This window comes from Rattus rattus, chromosome 6, assembly GCF_011064425.1.
Source record: "Rattus rattus isolate New Zealand chromosome 6, Rrattus_CSIRO_v1, whole genome shotgun sequence".
NCBI lineage: Eukaryota > Metazoa > Chordata > Mammalia > Rodentia > Muridae > Rattus > Rattus rattus.
The window spans coordinates 104,463,642-104,486,968 of record NC_046159.1 but is presented as its reverse complement, the minus strand read 5'-3'; the positions used below and the strand labels follow the sequence as shown (position 1 = coordinate 104,486,968).

The 23,327-nt window shown below is 41.6% G+C and overlaps 1 protein-coding gene across 2 annotated transcripts in view; it reads left to right on the top strand.

Moving 5' to 3' along the window:
* The first annotated feature begins 2,851 nt into the window (after positions 1–2,851).
* Nup205 (nucleoporin 205) overlaps positions 2,852–23,327 on the top strand; it is a 65,774-nt gene continuing 45,298 nt past the window's right edge. Inside the window, exons 1-11 of one of the 2 annotated variants that reach the window (XM_032906762.1) lie at positions 2,852–2,924; positions 8,261–8,403; positions 10,582–10,753; positions 12,828–12,972; positions 13,297–13,456; positions 14,100–14,328; positions 15,996–16,160; positions 19,018–19,193; positions 20,929–21,045; positions 21,228–21,365; positions 22,719–22,869. In XM_032906762.1, coding sequence (XP_032762653.1) covers positions 2,897–2,924; positions 8,261–8,403; positions 10,582–10,753; positions 12,828–12,972; positions 13,297–13,456; positions 14,100–14,328; positions 15,996–16,160; positions 19,018–19,193; positions 20,929–21,045; positions 21,228–21,365; positions 22,719–22,869 — 1,624 coding nt within the window. In that variant the 5' untranslated portion in view covers positions 2,852–2,896. Of the gene's footprint in view, positions 2,925–3,027; positions 3,244–8,260; positions 8,404–10,581; positions 10,754–12,827; positions 12,973–13,296; positions 13,457–14,099; positions 14,329–15,995; positions 16,161–19,017; positions 19,194–20,928; positions 21,046–21,227; positions 21,366–22,718; positions 22,870–23,327 lie in introns of those variants that run through there. The other variant, XM_032906761.1, reaches the window with a different exon arrangement.

The following is a 23,327-nucleotide window of genomic DNA, read 5'->3' as shown; positions in this document are numbered from 1 at the left end:
ATTCTTAGTCCTTCTATTGTTAAGTTTTATGCTCTCTCCTCTCTTGATTTCTTTATATTTCCACAACACATTTGGACATTCTCTGCCAGTTCCTGTGATGTCAGTACCCCATCACCCTCAGGAACAGTCAGCCACTTGGTGTCTGAACCTGCTGCTGTTGCTGCTATTGCCTTCCCTGTGACCTTTGCTTCTGTAACCACTCTGCTGTCACTTCGCTTGCCCTGTCTTTTTGTTATCAGCTTAGCAAGCCATACTGGCCTTGTGGCCCACACCTTTAGTCCCAGCACTTGGGAGGTAGAGACCAGTGGGTCTCTGAATTTGAGGCCAGCCTGGTCTACCAAATTAGTCTAGGACAGCCAGGGCTCTGTTACAAGGATAATTATTTTATTTTATTTATTTTTGAAATAGGATTTCTCTGTGTAGCCCTGGCTGTCCTGGAACTCACTCTGTAGACCAGACTGGCCTTGAACTCATACTGATCTGCCTGCTTAGTGCTAGGATTAAAGGCGTGAGTCACCACCGCCCTCCTTTAAACATTTTCTGAGAGAACTTTTTAATCATCTTAAGGATTTAACAGCAGAGACAGTTTCAAAAAGGGCATCTCCTAGCTGACTTGAAAGGTTATTTGGGGGTTGGAGAGATGGCTCAGAGGTTAAGAGCACTGATTGCTTTTCCAGAGGTCCTGAGTTCAAATCCCAGCAACCACATAGTGGCTCACAACCGTCTGTAATGGGATCTGATGCCCTCTTCTGGTGTGTCTGTAGACAGCTACAGTGCACTTACATACAATAAATAATTTTTAAAAAAAAAAAGGTTATTTGGTAAGGGTGTTTGCACCAACCATGGCACAATCCTTCATGCAAATAAGAAATTATGATCTGTACTAATCACCAATGCTCTGGTGAGCCAATATCAGGAAGAGTGCTCCTTCTCTATAGCCTGTGTGAAAATGGCTGCGGGGTCATTGGGAGTTCACGTAGGCTAATCTTATTACAGTGCATCCAAAGGCTAGCACAGGCTGTCTGGCGTGACCATGACTGGAGCACGTCTTCAGCTGTGCAAATGTGAGTGTATCCTCCGGGTGACTGTAAACTCTCCGAAATAGAGGGGCTGCTGCTGTACGGGCAGTCTGGCCAAATGCTAGTAAAAGAGGTGCTTGGCTCAGAGCTCTCCATTGAAGGCTTCCAAACAGTTTGCTGCTGGCAGTAATCATTCTCAGAAATCATTATAAAGATTTTACAGTAGACTTAAAGACAGAGATAATAGTTCTGACAGAATGTATAAGTTACTTAGTAGGCTTTTTAGGCTCTTTTCTCATCTCGCTAGCCCACTTCCATTCTGTGATGTGCTTTTCCTTTCTTAACAAGATGCCTGTTTTTATTCCATGCCTAACTTTAAAAGGCGTGGCCTTTTCTCCACCTCTACTGGTGGCTGCTGGGACGTTCACTGTACCTGTACTGTGCTTTTCTTTTTAACTCTAATAAAATTGTCCTTGAGGAGCTTTTAAACAAGTTACTCGAATAGGAGCTGGAGAGACAGCTCCTTAAGACAGTTAAGAGCACTGTCTGCTCTTCCAGAGGTCCTGAGTTTGTTTCCCAACAATCACAGGTTGGCTCACAACCATCTATAACGGGATCTGAGATGCCCTCTTCTGGCATGAAGGTGTGCATGCAGACAGAGTACTCAAATACATAAAATAATAAATAAATGATAAATAAATCTTTTAAATAGTTACTTGATAATATTTAATAATGTTTAACATTGATTTAGTAAGACACAGAAAAAGTGGTTCTCTCTGGTCTGTTTCCGTGGCATCTCACAACCATCTGTAACTCCAGTTCCAGGACAATCTGATCTCTCCTGACTGTTTTGGGTACCAGGCACATACGTACTCAGTGCACAGACACCATGCAGGCAACACTAGAGTTTCTATTTATTTGTTTGTTTATTTATTTATCTATTTTAGTTGTTTTTGAGATAGTATCTCACTGTGTAGCTCTGACTTTACTTACACTCACTCTATAGACAAGGATGACCTCAGACTCAGAGTTGCTTCTGCCTTTGCCTCTTGAGTGCTGAGATTAAAAGCGTGAGCTACCAGTGCCCACACCATACTTAAAAGAATTTTTAAAAAAGGCTTCAGATATAGCTCAATGGTTAAGACTTGATTAACATGAACCAGGCCCTGGGTTCAATCCCTAGTACTGTATGTAAAAGGCAAAACAAAACAAAAACAAACAAAAAACTTGTGAAAACCAATAAATTAGCAAATTTAAATTTAACAAATTTTAGTAATTTTGGTTGCTTAGATAGAAAAAACGGTGTGCATGAAAAGTATGTCGAATTTAACTCAAAATAACCTGTTGGGGGTGAGGAAGCAATGGGTGACACTTTTGAAGTCAGGCAGACAGTACTCAAGTTTTGTAGCTGTCTGAAATTTTCATAATACAATGTGATTATGTCTACAGAATATACTAAATAGAAATTCCCTAACACTTGGACTTACTTCGCTCTACTCTTTCAAGGTAAGGGAACTATTCAAATGAAATTTAACTTGAAATGAAGGTAAGGAGAACTTTTTCTATTTCATGGATTTACGTTTTTTCAGACTGGTTAACTTCACGGCTCACTAGAAATAAACTACGAGTCCCATGATGCACTGCACGATTAGTCTCCGAACCGGTTGCCCCCGCCTTATTTTAACGGTAAGGGTCCCAGTTAGAATCGATGGCCCTAGGTCAGAGCAGGATGGGGAGACTTGTGTACACCTGCTCGAGCTTCGCATGGGGTTCTCGGAGGCCCTCGGGGCGCCTTTGTGTTCAGGCGTCGACACGGGCAGGCCCTTCGGCCCGGGGTCCTCCCTGCAGCAGGAGAGCTCCCTCAGACCTCCTCCAAGATGGCGGCGCTGTTGGCGGTAAATTCGGGTAAGCGCGGCCGGGCCGTGAGGGACCCACGGGGACCCACGGCGGGGGAGGGGCCGGTTTGCGGGGAGCGCTCGTGCAGTCAGGCCGTTCGGAGTGCGGGCGCGAGTTTGTGCGCAGGGCCTGCTTTCGCCGCTTTCCGGCCTGCAGCCCGGCGCCGCCTCGGTTTGAATGGCGCGCGACGCGGCTACAGCTTTGCCCTGGAGACGAGTGTTTGAAGGGGAGGCGGAGCGGCGGAGTCCCGGGCGGCCAGGCGCGCGGTCCGGAAGCCGCTCCGTCCCAGAGGTATCCTTCAGGTGTAGGCAGGCTAACTTTCACCAAGGTACGGCTCAAGTCCCGGGCTGAGAGGCCCAGCCGAGGCTGGAAGGAAGCTGGTCTCGAAGCGGGTCGTGGGCCAGTCTTGGGGCAAGGGGTGAGGAGGTCTTGCCCAAGCCACGAGGACCTTACAGAAGGTGCCCGGCGAGACCGTGCCACGGGCTCAGCACATGCCTCCTGACTCTGTGGGTGTGGCCCCGGCCTGCGCCATTGTCACAGCCACGCCGGATCGTGACAACGCTGTGGAAGAGCTGGGGGTGGGGCATCTTTGGTGAATGGAACCCTCCAGAGATGCTTGAAGAAGTGAATGGTCTTGACTTGTCATGGTTCTTGGAACACAGTGCTGGTCGTTAGTAGGGAAGGACATAGATGTCAAACATTTTGTACGAGGTGTGGCACACCTGAAAAACGGATTTAGACACTCGATTCATGAATACAGTTAAGAGGCAACATAGCAGATGTCTACAGACGATCTTTTCCAGCAGGACTGTTTTGTTTTTAAACTGTTTTTGGTACTCGTTCTTGCTAGTTTACTAATATTTTTTTGGAAATTGCCTACATCTAAGTTTTGTACCTTAAACCATCTCAGAAGTGATATGGTAAATTGTTCTGCAGGAATGAATGAAAATTTCTGTTCATTGACAACATACTATGTCTGCTTACTGGAACAAGTGTTAAACTTGCTTTTTATCACTTAATCCCTTTATACCTGGGGTGTGTGTGTGTGTGTGTGTGTGTGTGTGTGTGTGTGTGTGTGTGTGTGTCTGTGTGTGTTATATTTGGAGTAGTACAATTAAATATCTCAGATTTAATTAGGAAGCAAAGACTTCCAGTAGTTAAACAGTTTCTGCAAAATTAAACAGTTAATGCATTTAAGCACAACTTTATGACATCACATCATGCTCCCCCCCAGTAGTTAAAAAAATGTACTACTAAATGTTTCAGAAGCAAGGTTTCCATGTTATAGTTATGTCACACACATTTTTAGCACATAATATCCTGAGCACCATTAAACACACACCGCTGACAGAAGGAAACAGTTATCAGTAGCTCCCAGGGGTATACTTGGTACAGGAGAGCTTTAATTGGCAGCAAGAAAAAAGCATTTTAAAAAGCCAGGAGTCCAGAGAGTTGTTTTGTTTTTGTCACCTTTGGGAAGAACTGAAGCATCCATAGATGAATGGATGTCCGGTGAGTGGGTAAACAAAACGTGGTGAGCACACAAAGGAATATTACTCAGTATTAAAAAAGGAAATCTAGTCATGCATCAGTGGTCTTTGAGGACATTGAGTAGATATTCGACACACACAAACACAATCCACACAACAATGATACTTAACCTAGTGTAACTAAGCTAAAGGAAAGTGGAATTAGGATGGCAGTTGCCAAGGCTAGAAAAATGAGAGGCTGTGGTGATGTCTGAACACCAGAACAAGTGTTAGACTTGCTTTATCTCATTTAAACCTTTTATACCCCGTGTGTGTGTGTGTGTGTGTGTGTGTGTGTGTGTGTGTGTGTATTTTATTTATATATTTGAAATAGTGTAATTAAATATTCTCAGATTTAATTTGGAAGCAGACTTCCACTGGTTAAACAATTTTTCCCAAATTAAATAGTTAATGCATTTAAGCACAACTTTATGACATCATCATATCATCATGCTTGTTCTCTGCCCCCCAAGGTAGTTAAATAAATGTACTACTAAAATTTTTGAAATGCAAGCCTTCCATGTTTCAGATACTGGCTCAGGCTAAATCCTTCTCTGCCCTGACCTCTTTGGCTAGATCAAATACCCTTAGTATGACACACACACACGCACGCACGCACGCACGCACGCACGCACGCACGCACGCACACACACACACACACGCACACACACGAGTACAGGTGCCCATGGAAACCAGAGAGAGCTTTGCATTCCCTGGAGCTGGAATTACAGACTGTTGTGTGAACTGTCTGGATGGATGCTGGAACTGGGCTTGGCTCCTTTGGAGGAACTATAAGCACTTTTAACATCTGAGCTGTCTCTTCTGCCCCCTAGTCTTTATGGAGTATCTTAAGGATAGAGAGTTAACTTGTGTGTGTGTGTGTGTGGGTGTGTGTGTGTGAGAGAGAGAGAGAGAGAGAGAGAGAGAGACAGAGACAGAGACAGAGACAGAGACAGAGACAGAGGAGAAGGAGGAGGAGGAGGAGGAGGGAGAGAGGATAGGGAGGGAGGGAGGGAGGAAGGAGGGAGGGAGAGAAAGAGAGAGGGAGGGAGAGACTTGGTCTAGTCTGTCCTCAAATTTTTGATCCTCCTACCTCAGCCTTCTGAGGATTGGGATTACAGATACGTTTGTGCTTTCATGACTGGTTGGTTTGTGTTTTAGCTCTTTATAAGATTTCAGAAATCTCTGTGATAAGGCCTATAACTCTTGTTCCCCACATCAGGGATTGATCCAGGGCTTTGAGTTCTACAGTGAGCTCCAGTTTTGAGACTCCCTTTGTATCCTGTGCCCACTCAGTTGCCAGTTCTCACTTCTTTCTACTCCTCCAGGCCTTTCCTGGATAGTCCACTGCCCTCACCTTCACTTAGCTTTTGTTACCACCTCACCTGCCTATGAGCTTGGCTTCCCAGCTCTCCTGTTCCAGTGCACTACACTACAGTACCATTGCTCACCATGCTAATTGTCTGTCTGTGTTTGCCTTTGTTTGTTTTGGGTCACAGACGACAGATTGAACTTCACTCATAGCTGGTAGGTTGTGTGTGTGTGTGTGTTTGCATGGGGTTTCTGGTTGAGCAACCTTGATCTAGATGTTTTAGTCTGTGCTGCAATCCAAAGCTCAAACCTGCACTGTCCCATGCCTTCACAGAGAGGGCCAAGAAAACAATCCTGAGGGAAGTTACCAGGGTCAAGAGACGGACATCATTTTGGGAGGCCCAGCAATGACTTTTGCTGGTGTTGTAATTAGGGCCTGGTAATTGACTTCTTTATTCAAATTCAGAAAAGACTTGTAGGCAAACCAGCATGCTAATGTTTTGATGGTAGCAGCAGTATGTGTGCATAGGTACTCAAGTCACTTTGTCAACAGAATCTTCACTGTAGAAATTCACATGACAAGTTACAGCCAGTTTTGAGGAGGAATATTGCTGTGTTGTCCAGGCATATCTCACTCACAGACTTGAGATCTCTTGCCTCAGCTGACCCAGTCGTTGGGGATTTATTACAAGTATTTGTCATCCACTACATCTGGCTGAGAAGAAGCTCTACTTTCCAACCAGAGGTTGGCAGATATGGGATTGAAGTAGGAGAGGAGTTGGATGATTGACTCCCTTCTCTCTCATCCTCATACAGAAGACCTGATACAGCGCTTCCTGGTCCTGAAGATTGAGCCAAGGGCCTTTTGCTCCATAATCATGCCTTCCACTGCCAAGATATGCTAGTAGCCTTAGGCTCTCCTGTTCATAGGTTCTATTAGTCTCCTAAACTTAATTGTGTTTATGTGTGTGAATTGGGTGGAATCCAAGGCCCGCACGTGCTGAGCATGTGCCCCTGCTCATAGCCCCACTTGTCAACACTTACAAGTCCTGACTTGTGTGCTTCATTGCCTGTGTTTTAGTCTCACTGAGTTTTTAATAAACTGTCTACATGGGTTGAAGCAAGCTTACTTAAATCAGTCTCAACTCCCTCACTGTGCTATTTGCTAGATATTTTTGGCATCCCTAATTTGTCTTCTGAAACACATTAATTTGCTAAATATTATGTATAAAGGTGGTATAACCCACTGGTTAGGGAATGGGCTGGTCTCTTTCAGATCCACGGCTCTGGTGTGACTTTGCTTGAGTGTTTCAACTGTCTCCGTTTTTGTATTTGCAAAACAGAGGAAGATACAGTGACCAGGTCTTATAAGATAACAGCCATATATGTAAATCTGGGCCATGCTAAGCTGCACAGCAAAAGTTTAGGAAGAATCATACAAGTTCTTAATATTTCTTTGCTTTTTAAAGTAGTCAGTGTCCCAGCTAAAACAAAGTGTGTCTTTTAATTTCCTAGATAAACAAAGCATTTTCACAAAATCTGCTTTTTACAAGGTTATCAAGGGAGAGGGAAATGGACCTTTGTTAAGTGTCTGTGCTATGGAGGTATAATGCTGTGTGTTTTACTTACTTTCTTTTCAAAACTCAGAAACTTGTAAACTACTGAGTGTGGGTGCATAGGCCTGTCATCCTGGCACTTGGGGGCATGAGGTGGGTTTCAGACTAGCCTGGGCTATAGAAGCTGTCTCAAGAAACAAAACAAAACAAAAAACCGAAAGAAGGAAACACCAAGAACTGTAAGCCTTAGGAGTGGGAATGCTCCTGGCTAGTTTTGTTTTGTTTTTTCTTTAAATTTGTGTGCGTGCGCGCGTGCGTGCGCATTGACTGTGTATGCAGGAGGTCAGAAGAGGGGCTAAGGATGGTTGTGAGCCCCTCTGTGGGTGCTGGGAACTCTGCAAGAGCATCACTGTAAATCACTGAGCCAGCTCTTCAGCCCATTAGGTTGTCTGGTTTGTTTGTTGTTTGTTTGTTTGTTTGTTTGTTTTGGGTCGAGGCTCAGTATTCAGTCTTTGCTGGCCTGGGATTAGCTATGTAGACTAGGCTGGCCTTGAGTTTATAGAGCTCAGCCTGCCTGTACGCCTTAAATTCTGGAATTAAAGAGGTGTGGCATCATGCTCTGCCCTCCTGCTTTATATAAAGGGGAACTAAAGGAGAAAGGGATTTCTCTCTGAAGTTCACCTAGGTTATGTAGTGGTCAAGCCAGGTTCAGATGGCTGTACACTTTAGTTTGGGTTTGTTTGATTTTTATGTTGTTAGAAAGCAAGTTTATATTATTGCCAAAGATTTCTTATAAATTGTACTATTATGTGTTTGCCTGGTATATGTAAGTTTTTATATTAGAAGTGGACATTAGTGCTTCCTTTGGTAATCATTTACTAAAAAGTAGATGTGAGTGTGGCTAATATGTGGATAGCATGTATCTCACACTGGTCTTTTTTCTTTCCAGCTGCCAGCCTATGGGGACCCTACAAGGACATCTGGCAGACAGTCGGAAATGCTCTTTGGAGAAGACAGCCTGAAGCTGTCCACCTTCTTGACATGATTTTGAAGAAACACAAACCCGACTTCATTTCACTATTTAAAAACCCAGTAGGAAATACTCTTCTTTGCTTCTTAGATTTGTTTGTTTTTAATAAATATGCAGAGTGGTGATCTTTTGAGACATATGTATATATGTGTGACTTTTTGTTAATTACGTGGGGGCATGAGTATGCCATAGTACACGTGTGGCGGTAAGATGACAATTTGCAGGAGTCAGTTCTTTTTTCTCCCACTGTGTGGTACCGAGGGGTAAGACTTACTTGTCAGCTCCACCCCTGTTTTGTCTGTCTTTTTAAAGAATAAAGGACAATGAACTCTGTGTAAACATGTGGCTTGAACTACACTACTAATTCAAGTTTTTAAAAAATGCTCCTCCCCAAGCAATTCATTGTCTTTTTATTTTTCATAGAACTTACTGTTGAATTTATCTCCAGCTAAGTGGTAAACGTGGTGTCTGATATGATTTAGGACATGCAGCGTATCCCACAAATGCTGCTCGCCTTATAGTTTCTGGCCTATAATTGACAGTACACATAACCGTCACTGGTTACTTATTTTCAGACACTTGTGCATTTGAAGTCTGTAATGCAGTGAAAACTGTTAGCTAAACTAATTATCTCGTGCATCATTGTCACTGCGCCTTGAAACCTTCTCAGTAGAAGGGATTACAGTAGAGGATTTGAGTGTGGACACTCCTTCCCTTGCTCTGGAACAACTTTCTGTCCCTTCCCACCCCTGCCCCTGGCCTGTTTTGTTTGTTTTGAAGGTACCATCTCACTCATTTCTCTCTGTATCTAAGGCTGGCCTGGAACTCTAGCTCAGGTTGACTTTTATCCTCCTGCCTCAGCCTTTGGCTGGGATTATTCATATGAGCAGCCATTTCCATCTCACAGTTGTGTGTGGTTTTTTTTTTTTTTTTTTTTCCGGAGCTGGGGACCCGAACCCAGGGCCTTGCGCTTACCTAGGCAAGCGCTCTACCACTGAGCTAAATCCCCAACCCCACAGTTGTGTTTTTTAAACCTTTATCTTGTATGGCATGTACAGTGTGAGTGAAGTTAGGGGACAACTTTTGGTGTTGATTCTGTGTTTTTTCATTCTATGCGTTCCAGGTCACTCAGGTCTATTACACTGAACCACCTTGCCAGTTTGGCATTTTGCTTGCTTGCGCTCGTTCGCGCGCTCTCTCTCTCTCTCTCTCTCTCTCTCTCTCTCTCTCTCTCTCTGTCTCTGTCTCTCTGTGTGTGTGTGTGTGTGTGTGTTTCTAGAAATCTTATGACCTTGTGCATACTATGCAAGTGCTCTACCATTGAGCTGTACTTGATTTTTAAAAGTCTTTATTTTTGAAAAAGTTTTTCCAACTTGTTCAGGCTGGTCTTGAACCTAGGATCCTGAGTAGCTGGAATGTGAACCTGCTCTCTCTTGTGATTTTCTTTAGTAGAAAGAGCTCTGGCTTGGAACTGGGAACTAGCTGAGCTGAAATTCCTGTCTTAGCTCTCCCCCGAGAAGGTTGTATGATCTCAGACAAGTTACCTAGTGTACCTTGGTACCATTTCTGTATTATAGAGGAGTTGGACTAAATGATCCAGGGAGTTTTTCAGTATCTGAACTTAGACAGTTTGCTACCTATCACAGATTTTTCTGTGTTAAATAGTTGAATCAAAGAGTCTTTAACAGGCCTAATTAGGTGGGTTAGTACTAGAGCACTTGCCTAGTGTGTGTCCATTTGTGGGTTACATCCCTACTATCACACATAAAGAGTTTTTAGGACATAAAATGATATGTTACTAATCTATGATTTACTCTACAAAGTAATACTATTGCTTGTTACTTAATAGTGTTCATATGTCCATTTGAATTATTGGTATGTAACTGAAACAGTCACTTAGATATGTGGAAAACACAATAGTATTTGTTTATATTGTTCCTGGGTTTTGGAGAGTTTAGCAGAAGGTTTTGAGAAGGTGGTACTGGATTAAAAAGTTGAAGGTGGTGCCAAGTGGTGCCTCATAGCCTCTAGTTCTCGATAGCTAGATAAGAGACCTTGAGTTTGTCATGTCCCAGGCTTCATGGTTTTTGTTCGCATCAGGCTGCGGTGACTCTACTTGCTTTGCCTCCAAATTTAGGATTAGAGGCGTGTGCTGCCGTGGCGAACAAGGCTGCGATGCGAGAACTGACTTCGGCTAGGAGCACTATTTTCATTATTTGATTGTAATTTTATCATTCTAGCCCAAAAATGTTCAACAGCATGAAAAGATTCAGAAAGCCAGTTCGGAGGGTGTCGCCATTCAGGGGCAACAAGGAACCAGACTTCTCCCTGAGCAGCTCATTAAAGAAGCATTTATCATCAGTGACCTTTTTGACATTGGGGAATTGTCAGCTGTTGAGCTTCTCCTTGCTGGTAAGTGGACATTTAGCTGAAAGTGTGGTACGTAGTCAGAATCATGAAGCTATGAACCCCTAACTTGGACTTTTTTTCCTCTTTTAAACATTTTATTTCATGTATATGATTACACTATTGCTGTACTCAGACACACCAGAAGAGGGCATCAGATCCCATTACAGATGGTTGTGGGCCACCATGTGGTTGCTGGGATTTGAACTCAGGTCCTCTGGAAGAGCAGTCAGTGCTCTTAACCACTGAGCCATCTCTCCAGCCCCCTAACTTAGGTAATAAATGGGTTTAGAATGTTTATTTATTTATTTTAAGGATGGGCGTGTGCCTGAGTATACGTATGTGCACCATACTTGTTCAGGAGCTGTGGGAGGTCAGAAGAGGGTATTAAATACTCCAGAGCTGGAGGTACAGATGATTCTGAGCCACTTTGTGGGTGCTGGGGAGTGGAAATGTTCTTAACTGCGAGCCATCTGTCTAACCACATAACAGGTTGTTTTTAAAGATGTCATTTATCTGACAGAACAATTCAAAACACTTAATTTGTCTTGTCTTAAAGGGCAAGCTTAAGTGGTCCCGTTGTTGATGAATTGTGGTGGGCCTTGGTGTAGTAATTTACCAGCAAAGATGAAGTTGCAGCTCTAGAATGCATGGCTCAAGGCAAGTACTGTTGTGCTTGGGTAGGAAGGCAGGGCTACTGTTTCTTTGGAGAGTTTTCTGGAGTGGGCTAGTTGGGTGATGAATAACTAGGTGAAAAATTAGATCATTTTAATAATAATAAATGCTAGGAAGAAAAAACTGCACATCAGGGCAGAGGGACATCAGGGCTGATTAAGCTAGTGCTGATTAGTGGGCTTAGTTAAGGCCTTTCAGAGGCGAGGACATTTGACATAAACCTGAGTCATGTTTAGATGCCATGCCAGCTTCCCAGACGTCTTGGGGAAGGCACAAGGAGCTTGTTCTTCAGGTCTGAGCAAATGCATGTTTAAAGGAAAAGAGCCTGCTGTGCCTGGGCATGGTATAGTGAGGGAGAATGGAGAAACTCTTCCCAGTAGTCTTACTGAGATTACGGGAGGATTAAAACAAACGTAGCTAACAAATGACTTAAGTCAATTTGTGTCTGCTACATAGAAATCAGTATTTCCATAAAAGAAGCAGTTCTTTAATGATCACAAAGGAGCCATGTGAAGAAAAGACATACATCTTAGTTGAATGGTTGTTTAGTTTCTTTAAATATACCCTGTAACTACCAAGATCCTTTTTGACCAAAGAAAATTAGTTATTGAAAATGAGGAAGGTAGTTTTCTCTTATGTGAGACATACTTGAGATTTATATCAGATTTTTTTTTTTTAATTGTCAGTGCTGGAGATAGAACACTGGCCTTGTGCTTGGTAGGCAAGCACTGTACTACTGAACTGTTTCCAGCCTAGAACTTTGATTTAACAAACATGTCCTCTGTATTTACCATGCTCTAGATACTGTGGGAAGACTGGTATAAAATAAAGATGAATGAAGCCTCATTTAGTGTAAAGGAGCACAGTGTGGTGATTTAAGAGAGACATGGAATGGTTTTGACAGGAGGCAGTGCAGAGTAGAAGAGAATGACCCTGAAAGGAGGGAACTTGCAGACATTCGCAAGAGTTCATACCAGTGGAGATAGAGTGGGCCCGACATAGCAGATCAGATAAGTGAAATCCAGTTGGGAAAGTGATGAATCCCTTATTCTTTATTTGTTTAGTTGAGACAGTGTTTCTATGTGTAACCCTGCCCTGTCCTGCCCTGGAACTCACTCTGTAGACCAAGCTGGCTCTGAACTCAGAGATCCACCTGCCACTGCTTCCTGAGTGCTGGGATTAAAGGCTTGTGCTACCACAGTGTGACTGGGCTTCTTGTCTTATTAATGGGCTTGATCCTGGCAATTGGTTGGTCGGCCTTTTGAGTCTGCTATGCCAGGAATGATACAGGGAGTAGAGATCCTCAGGCTCCCCTTTGTGTTGAGACCTGCAGATTTGAATGAATTTTGGCAAACACTTTGAACACATTTGAGCTTTATTATTAAATAATCAATTCCTTTTCTAGGAGAACATCAGCAACCACATTTCCCTGGCCTCACCAGAGGATTGGTAGCTGTCCTTTTATACTGGGATGGAAAGCGGTGCATTGCAAACTCTCTCAAAACCCTAATACAGTCTAGACGAGGGAAGACATGGACATTAGAACTCAGGTCTGTTTGCCTTTGGGGACTTACAGGGTTAAAGTAAAATTACTTGAATTTGAATTTTGGAAATAATCCTTAGTGTATATAGTAAACTGTGATCTCATGTCAGTAATATACTGGAATGCTCTTTCCAGAGTTGTACATTAGTTTAAACATGACTTATTTGCAAGTGAAAAATCACAGAGGTTTATTTAACGCCAGTGATTTAGAAAGGGTAAAAAGCACAAGATTATAATTCATCCTTGTTGTTTGCAGTAATAGGCTGTCGTTGGCTGTTGTCAAAACAGTATTTTTATTCACTGTAGCTTTGTTTATTTCTTTTCCTTGCAGTCCAGAGCTGGTTTCCATGACAACACGCTTTACAGATGAGCTGATGGAACAAGGATTGACTTACAAAGTCCTTACTTTGGTGTCACAGATTGATGTGAATAATGAATTTGAGAAACTACAGAGAGACAGAGGTTTGGGCAGTGAGAAACACCGCAAAGAGGCAAGGCTTCTATAAGATGAACTCATGGGTGTCTGTCAAATGTGGAACTGAAGTCATAACAGAATATTCATTTCACTTAGGCGGATGAAAACACTGTGTTTCATCATCATTGTAACTTGTTTTTGGAGGTGGGGCCTCACTGTGTAGTAGTAGACTGGTCCAGAACTTGCTATCTAGACCAGGCTAGCCTCCAACTTAGAGATCCACTGCCTCTAGGATGCAAAGCATGAGCAGCCACCCCTGTGGAAAGTGTAGACTGTTCTGCTCATGGGACTAGCTTGCATTTGTTCCAGTTGCCATGCCTGTTTATGTGTCTAATTCTTTCTGGAATGAGTTTTTCTTTTTTTTTTTTTTTTTTTTTTTTTTTTTTTTCAGAGCTGGGGACCAACCAGGGCCTTGTGCTTGCTAGGCAAGTGCTCTACCACTGAGCTAAATCCCCAACCCCTTGGAATGAGTTTTTCAAGCAATTGGTCAGCATGGTTTCTTAAGGACTAAACCCTAGAATTTGTTCAGAATTCCAGCAATTTTAGGAGCACCTGTGGATTCAGATAGTTAATTTTGTTAGACTTTATGGAAGACACTCTATATTTTGTAATACCAGACTTTGCTATAACTTATGTCACAATCGTGTTGTTACTTGTAGGTTTCTGATCTCATCAAGGAGTGCAGGCAGTCTCTGGCTGAAAGTCTTTTTGCCTGGGCTTGCCAGTCACCGTTAGCTAAAGATGACACCCTCCTGCTTATTGGACATTTAGAAAGAGTGACAGTCGAGGCCAACGGCTCCCTGGATGCAGTAAATCTGGCTCTCCTCATGGCTCTTCTGTACTGTTTTGATACCAGCTTTATAGAACAAAGCACAGAGGAACGAGATGGTATTGAGTTTCACATTTATATCTTTTTAAAAATTATTTACTTATATTTATTATATGCACATTTGTGTTTTGCTTGTGTGTATGTCTGTGTGAAGGTGTCACACCCCCTGGAACTGGCATTGTAGATGGATGAGAGCTGCCATGTAAATGCTGGGAATTGAACCCAGGACCTCTGGAAGAGCAGCCAGTGTTTTTAACTGCTGAGCCATCCCTCCAGCTCCAACATGTATATTTTTAATGCTTTTTTTTCTTAGAGTCTCACTGTGTGGTTTAAGTTGGCCTCAGACTAATTTTTTTTAGTTACATTTATTTATTTGCATGTGCGTGTGTGTGTGCCTGTGTGTGTGTGTGCCTGTGTGTGTGTGTGTGTGTGTGTGTGTGTGTGTGTGTGTGTGTGTGTGTGTGTGTGTGTGTGTGTTTGTGTGTGTGTCACACACCAAAAGACAACTTTCGGGATCAATTGCCTCCTTCTACTATATGAGAGAGGGAGGTAAACTTAGGTTGCCAGGTTTGAAAGCAAGCACTGTTACCCACTGAGCCATTTTGCTGGTTTGGCCTCAAACTCTTGAGCTTCCTATTCTAGTCTTCTGAGTGCTGGGATTATAGGCATATGCTAACATACCCAACATGTGCTAACACAACCACCAATACTTTTATTTTTAAATATAAAATTTTAAATTGCGAGGGAACATTCAAGAAGGACTATTTTAACTTCCAAAATACAATTTTTTTTCTTTTCTTTTTCTGTCTGTGTAATTCAGGCAAGTTGAAACATTTTAAATGTGTGATTTAATTTAAGACTGAGGTCAAAACTCAGTAATAGAGAATTGCTTACCATACTTGAGGTCCTGAGTTTGCTTCCTAATAGAAATGACAGGAAATTAGCCTTGGTGGGTTTTTGTTTTTGTTTTTTGTTTGATTTTTTTTGGAACAGTTTCTCTGTTTAGCTCTAGCTGTCCTAGAACTTACTATGTTGATCAGGCTAGCCTTGAACACACAGAGATCTGCCTGCCTCTGCCCTCCCAAATGATGGGGTTAAAGGTGAGCACTACCATGCTCAGCTTTGTTCCTGTGCAGTTAGTTTCTTATGAGATTTGAAATGACGGCTTTACAGGATAGACAGCAGTGTGTTCATGAGTGCACATGCCTGACTTTACTGCAGCTACCTTAATTCACATTTTTTTTTTTTCCGGAGCTGGGGACCGAACCCAGGGCCTTGTGCTTGCTAGGCAAGCGCTCTACCACAGAGCTAAATCCCCAACCTCCTTAATTCACATTTTAAAAACTTGGGAAAACACTGAATTTTTATTTTCTTTTTGACATAGTATTTTTGTATGTGGGGAGATGATTTATTTTATCATAAGAGAGCATTTATTTGTAATTTAGAATTCCTATATAGAAATAACAGTGAGTGCTTTTTTTTCTAATTTCTGCTGTCTATGAAACTTATTGAAAGTTGTTAACTAAAATTTTTGGTTGTCTTTTCAGTTTTTGTGCATATAATACTTAACAGTAATACAGATTTCTGCTATGTCAATAATAATGTTGATTAGACATTATTCTTTTTGAAAATGCTATGTCTTTGACTTTTAGATATCCATGTGTGACAGAAGTAAGAATTTATTTCTGCTGTTTTTTGCTGACGTGGTCTAGTTTTGTGTTTTCAGATATGATTCACCACCTTCCCCTGTTGACAGAGAGACAGTACATTGCCACAATTCACTCTCGCCTCCAGGACTCCCAGCCTTGGAAGCTACCTGGGCTGCAGGCCACTGTTAGACTTGCCTGGGCACTGGCACTGAGGGGGATATCCCAGCTACCTGATGTGACAGGTAATGTAAGGAAAGTTTGAGATAACTGGCTATGCCGCTCTCTATACTTAGCAATGTGTGTGTTTTCTTCCTTTAAAATTTTTTAGATAACTTATGTGTGCATGTTTTACCTGTATATATGTCTGTATTCCACATGTGTGTCTGATGTTACCTGAGATCCAAGAATTCCCTGGAGTTAGGAATGGTTTCTAGGTATCATGTGGATGCTGAGAATGGAACCTGGGTTTTTTGGAGGAACAGCCAAGGCTTTTAACCACTGAGCCATCTCTCCAGCCCCAAATGGGATTTTTTTTTCAAATATCAGATTTTAAATCAGAAAGTGTAAATATGAACATGAGAAAATACAAGTAGTTTGATAAAAAGTTGCAAGCCAGGAACAGTGGCTTGTGTTATCACTCAGGAGGTAGGTTGATCTGTATAGTTTGGGGCCAACCTAGTCTACATAGAGTTCCAGGACAGCCAGGGTTACACAGAGACTGTCTCAAAAACCACAACAGCAAACCCCTCATAACGTTGTAAGGTAGTGCTGAGATGTCTCAGAAGAGACCCATAGGTTACCTTCAGTGTAAGAGCAGCAGTGTGAGCCTACAGCAGGCACAGTCACACCTATTCTGTTTCTTATTTGCGGTGCTAATGACTGATTGACCTTAGAGCCTTCTGAATGTGTGGTAGGGCTGGAGGGTTCTGCCACTGAGTTCTAGTTCTTTCTTTTTAAACAGGGTATCATGTATCCCAGTCTGGTCCCAAACTATGTAGCTAAGGGTGCCCTTGAGCTTCTTCTTCTTTTTTTTTTATTTAATGTATATTACAAATGGCTGTGAGCCACCATGTGGTTGCTGGGAATTGAACTCAGGACCTCTGAAAGAGCAGTCAGTGCTCTTAACCACTGAACCATCTCTCCAGCCCGCCCTTGAGCTTCTTATCCTCCTGGCTCTACCTCTGAAGTGCTGGGATTCTTAAATGTGTATTACCACAATCAACTATTACTATTTAAGTTTTAAAAAAATTTTTCATTCTTGATTTTGTTCACAAATTTTTTCACAGTGTATCAAACTGAAGATTTAGTTCTTTAAACTCAGTGTGTCGAGAAGGAGATATTTGGATCAATCAAGCATAGATAATTTGAATATGCTTGTCCCAGGGCGTGGCACTGTTAGGAGGTGTGGCCTTGTAGGAGTAGGTGTGTCCTTGTTGGAGGAAGTAAGTAAGTAAGTGGGGGTGGGCAATGAGACTATTCTCCAAACCATGTGGGAACCAGTCTTAGCTGCCTTCAGAACAAGAAGTAGAACTCTCAGCTCCTCCGGCATCATGTCTGGACGCTGCCATGCTTTCTGCCTTTGATAATAGACTGAACCTCTGAACCTGTAAGCTCACCCCAATGAAATGTTGACCTTTTAAGAGTTGCCTTAGTCATGGTGTCTTTTCACAGCAATGAACCCTAACTAAGACAGTAGGGGAGTTTACTTAAACCTGTGTTGTACAGGATAACCTATTTTGCTCTCTAGATTGATGAATTTATTGGGCTTAGAGTGGTTCATCTTGTCAAATGCAAGCTGTACTTTGATTGTAATTTGAAATACAAAGACTTGTCACTTCTGTAAGATTTGGTGGTGCCATCTGTATGTTGGTTGCTGGCTAAGATGCAGTTCAGGGGAAGAAGAGTTTATTTTGGTTCCCTTGGTTTGCGGGGTTTGTCATGGCAGATAGGGCTCAGCAGAAGGAGTGTAAGAAGTGATGGCTTTCATCTGCAGTCAGGGAGCAGGGAGACCATGTGGTACTCTCCTAGTTTGCTTTCTTTTCTTCCTCTTTAAGTTTAGCCTAGGCCTCTAGCCTATGATGTGAAACTTGCCACATTCAAGGTGAGTCTTTCCTGAGGTAAACCTCTCAAAGACTCACACCTTTACTCCTAGATTTTTGGGAGACAGAGGCCGGAGGATCTCTGAGTTGAAGACCGACCAACCTAATTTATGAAGTGAGTTCCAGGCTATCCAGGGCTAGACAGTTGAGACCCTGCCTCAAAAAAACAAGCCAAAACAAAACAAGAAAACCTCTCTGGAAATGTCTAGAATTAAAGCCCCTACATTGTTTTTACATGTTATGTTTGCATAAGAGCTCTCTGACTATATACCAGTGTAACATTACATTAATTAACAAGTTACTGGAAAGATGGCTCAGCGGTTAAGAGCACTGACTGGGGGGTTGGGAATTTAGCTCAGTGATAGAGCGCTTGCAAGGCCCTGGGTTCGGTCCCCAGCTCCGGAAAAAAAAATAAATAAATAAAAAAGAGCACTGACTGCTCTTCCAGAGGTCCTGAGTTCAGTTCCCAGCAACCACATGGTGGCTCACAACCATCTGTAATGGGATTTGATGCCCTCTTTTGGTGTGTCTGAAGACAGCTACAGTGCACTCACATACATAAAATAAATAAATAAATCTTAAAAAATAAAAAAGTTTCTTATAGGAAGAGCAAGTGTTCTTCCAGTTTTTGTTTTTTTTTTTTTTTTTTTTTGTTGTTCTTATTGTTTTGTTTTGTTTAAGACAAGGTTCACTATGTAGTCCTGGCTGGCCTGCAGCTTGCTATGAAGACCAGGCTGGTCTCAGACTCAGAAGTCCGCCACCCTCTGCTTCCTGAGTACTGGGGCTAAACTACATCACCACACCCAGCAATATTGGTATTTCAAATGTACTCTTTAAGTAGTTCTTTGGAGTTTGTGAATCAATTACAATTATATAAATCTCATTTTGTGTATAGCACTTGTTAGGAGGCTCAAAAAAATATCTGAAATATGATCCACTAGGATATAACCTGAGTTAAAGATTTTTCCTCACTGCTTTTCTGTGTTCTGAATTTTTGTAGCCCTGGCTGAGTTCACGGAAGCAGATGAAGCGATTGCAGAACTCGCCATTGCTGATAATGTCTTCCTGTTCCTCAGCGAGTCTGTCGTGCTGGCTGAAAACTTCTATCAGGAAGAGTTTTATATTCGCAGAATCCATAATCTTATTACAGACTTCCTTGCATTTATGCCAATGAAAGTAAGTATAACAGTATAGGAAGTTTTGAAATAGTTAAAACTGTGTCTTAACTCGCTCTATGTTGGGTAACAAATAAAGTTATCATAGACTTAAGATTTGACCGATTGTATTACAAATACAGTCTGAATGGGAAGGTGAAATAATACAAACCTTATTAACTGGAAGGATGTTTTTCAGAAGAAACATTGGACACTGTCTAGAAAGCAGTGGGTTAATGAAAATGCCTATGGAGTGCTGCTAATATTCTTGTCTCTTATGTCCGTGTGTTCCATGTCTATTTTATTTCCTTTTTTATTTTATTGACACATTTATTTCATATATATTTTGTGGGTGCTTTCATGTGGAAGTCTGAGAACAACCAATGGCTTGTTTTCAACACCTTTACCACTGAGCCTTCTTACACACCCCTCTCCCAATTGTTTTTTGGTAGTACAAGGGGTGAGACAGCTCACAGTCATATAAGGCAAGTGCTTTCTCACTGAGCTACACCCCAGATCCTTCATTTTGGTTTTCTAGATCGTTGGCTTAAAACTTTTTCTTTTTTTCGGAGCTGGGGACTGAACCCAGGGCCTTGCGCTTGCTAGGCAAGTGCTCTACCGCTGAGCTAAATCCCCAACCCCGGCTTAAAACTTTTTATGTATGCTTAAGTATTTTAGTGTTTGTATTTTCGTTTTTTTGTGCAGTTTAATACATTTTGGCATTTTCCTTGAGATGACTTTGGTCACTGGCATATATAGAAGTGTTTGATTTACAAATGCTTAGAAGACTTGCTAGTTACTTTTCTTTTACTAGTTTCTTGGTAGTCAGAGAACATACTTTTCTGGTTTGCGTTAATGTTGAGGTTTGCTTTAAAGCACCTGCTGTGGTCTGTTTTGGTAAGTGGTCTGTGAAATGGAAAGAAACATGCACTCTGCTGCTGTTCTGGGAATTGTCCATCAGCAACTGACTGAAATTGTTTGGTTCTGTTGTTCAAGTCTTTCCATCTCTTTACCAACTTTCTGTACTTTGTCTGTTGAATATTGAGAAAGCAGTATTGAAACTTCCAGCTATAAGTGTGGTGGGTTTTTTCTTTTTCTCAGAACAAAGTAATTTCTTGTTTCATTAGCAATTAGTTCACACAAATGTTAGGAGACAGGGATTCTCAGCTTGGGTATAATGTTCCTCACAGCGTGCTGGACAGTGAGTTTTGCTTGTTACACCACTGCAGTGTGTTCTTAGTAGTTCCAGGGACATGAGGTTTCATGCAGTATTAGGATAATCCGTCAATAGAGATGGCCTGCCCCAGATGTTAGTGATATTGTCTCTGACGAGAGACTGATTGATCTCATCTTCCATAAAGTGGAAAGTTCTGTCTGTCGGTCCATCCGTCTGTCCATCCCTCCGTCCCTCCCTCCTTCCTTCCTTCATCGTGTGTGTATGTATATGGGCATGAGCACGTCTTTCTTGGTAGGATACAGTGGAAATCAGGACAGCCTGTAGGACTTGGTTCTTTGCACTATCTTGTGGTTGACAGGGTTGGCGTAGGCATCTTTACCTACTGAATCATCTCTGATCCTTAAGATACTCTAATCTTAGTATTTTAGTGAAATCCCTAGTATATTTTCATGTTGCTAAACTGTAAAGGTATTGAAGTGATGTTTTCTTATAGGCTTACTCTTATTACTTAATTTCTTGATTTTGTTATTAACCAGTGCATAAGATAATTGCATTAAGCCTTGTTTAATACATATAATAGGTGAAGCAGCTGAAGAATCGGGCAGATGAAGATGCTCGAATGATTCACATGAGTATACAGATGGGTAACGAACCCCCCATCTCACTTAGAAGGGACCTGGAACACTTGATGCTCCTGGTAAGTCGTTCTGTTGGAGAGGGTTTTGTTGTTGTTGTTGTTTTAAATCTCTTTTCTGTTCCATTAATTTTTCTTGAGTCTTGGAAAATTGTAGCAAAAGAATTCAATACTAGCGTACTTTTTTATTTTTGTAATGTTTTTGCTATAAACATTTCTCCATACTTTTTGCTTATTCTCTGCAGATTGGTGAACTATATAAAAAAAACCCTTTTCATTTGGAGCTTGCTCTGGAGTACTGGTGTCCCTCAGAGCCTCTGCAGACTCCCACGGTCATGGGCTCTTACCTGGGAGTAGCTCATCAGCGCCCTCCTCAGCGCCAGGTGAGGTTTTTAGCTTTTTATTTTTATTCTCTGATTTGGTCATTGAGCTTTGAACACAGGCAGTAAATTGTTTAGAAATTATTACTATTTTTCTTTTATTTAAGAAGTTTTGAATCCATCATTTATGTTCAGATCATTTTGAATTTTATGTAGTCAGTCTTTTATTACATACTAGACATGTGACAATTTGTTAGAGGCAGAAACGCTCCTGGTCTCATTCTCTGTTTCTTTCTTGGGATTTTATTTTTGATTTTATTTTATTTATAGTCTTCTTCTGTGGGTGCGACAATAACCAGTATACATAATGCTGACCAAGTTGGAAGTTTCAGCAATAAGGAAGACCTAGAGGTCATAATTGATGATGTGGTGCCTGGGAGTCTCCATATGTGTAGACAGGCGCCCTTTTTCTGTCCTGTATTCTCTAATATAATGTATAGAAGTAAATAAAAAGGCTTGTCATGTGTCAGCGTTCATCATTCTGGGGTTTCAGTTTTAGAAGCTTGCATGCTGTAAATTCATTCTCCCCTGGAGTCTAGAATCAATACATGCCTTTTATTTTTACTCTATTTCTTATATTTATTATTTTGGCCTTTTCCCCCATATAGAAAAATATATTAGAGAAGGGTATATTAAAGTTTTTCAAAGGTTAATAGGGAAGATAGAATAAGTATAATGGATTTTCAGTGCCCCGATTTCACATTATAAGTTGATACAGTTGTACAACTAAACTTTAATCTTGAGGGATGTTTTAAAGTAAGCAATGTGCAGCAAAATGTTTTACCCTTCAATGGTTAAGTATTTTTTTTAGAACTAAGGGTATTTTTCCTACAGTATTGTAGAACTATTTTATACCTAACAGTTCACAATAGTTTCCAGGTGTCTGTATACATTTAGCTTTTAGCTTTATATAGTTTAGACGTATGAATGGTTGGGGTTGGAGCGATGGCTCAGCAGTTAAGAATGTTGCTGCTCTTGGAGAGGGACAGAGTCGGTTCCCAGCACCCATGGCAGATGACTTGCAACTGCAGATTCAGAGATCCCAGGACTCTTCTGTCCTCGGCACTGCACACACATGCAGACACAGACACACATGTATGCTAAAGTAAAAATAAGTTTAAAAATATGGGTGGTCTCACATGTGACATTTAAGGTGGAGATTGTAAACATGCTGAATATTTACAAAGATGTTCTTAAATCGCTAATAACAAACAACAGTTTTTCATAAGTAGCACTTTTGTTATGGCAATCAATTGTGTCATAGTCTTAATTTGTTGTAGCTTTTATGTAGCTTTTTATTAGTGAATCCATGATGCTTTAAAGTTGTTTTCTATAAACTTTTTTTTTTAATTTCAGGTTGTCTTGTCAAAGTTTGTTAGACAAATGGGTGATCTGTTGCCGCCAACTATTTACATTCCTTATTTGAAGATGCTCCAGGGCTTGGCCAATGGGCCTCAGTGTGCCCACTACTGTTTTAGCCTGCTCAAAGTCAACGGTAGTAGTCATGGTAAGGGCAGTCTGCGTGTTAGATTAGTTTTACACTGTTGCCTACAGAATACTGCTGAGTAGATTCTACCGTAGGTACAGATTGCATTCATAATACCTCAGGGAAAGAGTCCCACTGGTGAATTTTATCTGTGGTAATGCTTTGACTTTGGTCTCTGAGGTGGGGTGGGGGGTGCTGTTTTTCTTGTTAAATGTGGTTGAGTGTAGCGCGTCTAAGGCATCACTTTTCAAGAGCACATGTGGCACCTAGGACCAGGCATACTTCTCTGTGGTGGAAGTTTGATGTTTGTTTCGCTTTACTTTGATGTCTCACTCCATAGCTTAAGGTGTCTTAGAACTCACTCTAAAGTCCAGGGTGTCCTTATTCTCCTGCCTCATCTTCCGAGAACTAGAGTTACAGGTATAAGTCATCATGCATAGCTATCTGATTTCTGTAATTTGTCCTCTTAAACACTTGTT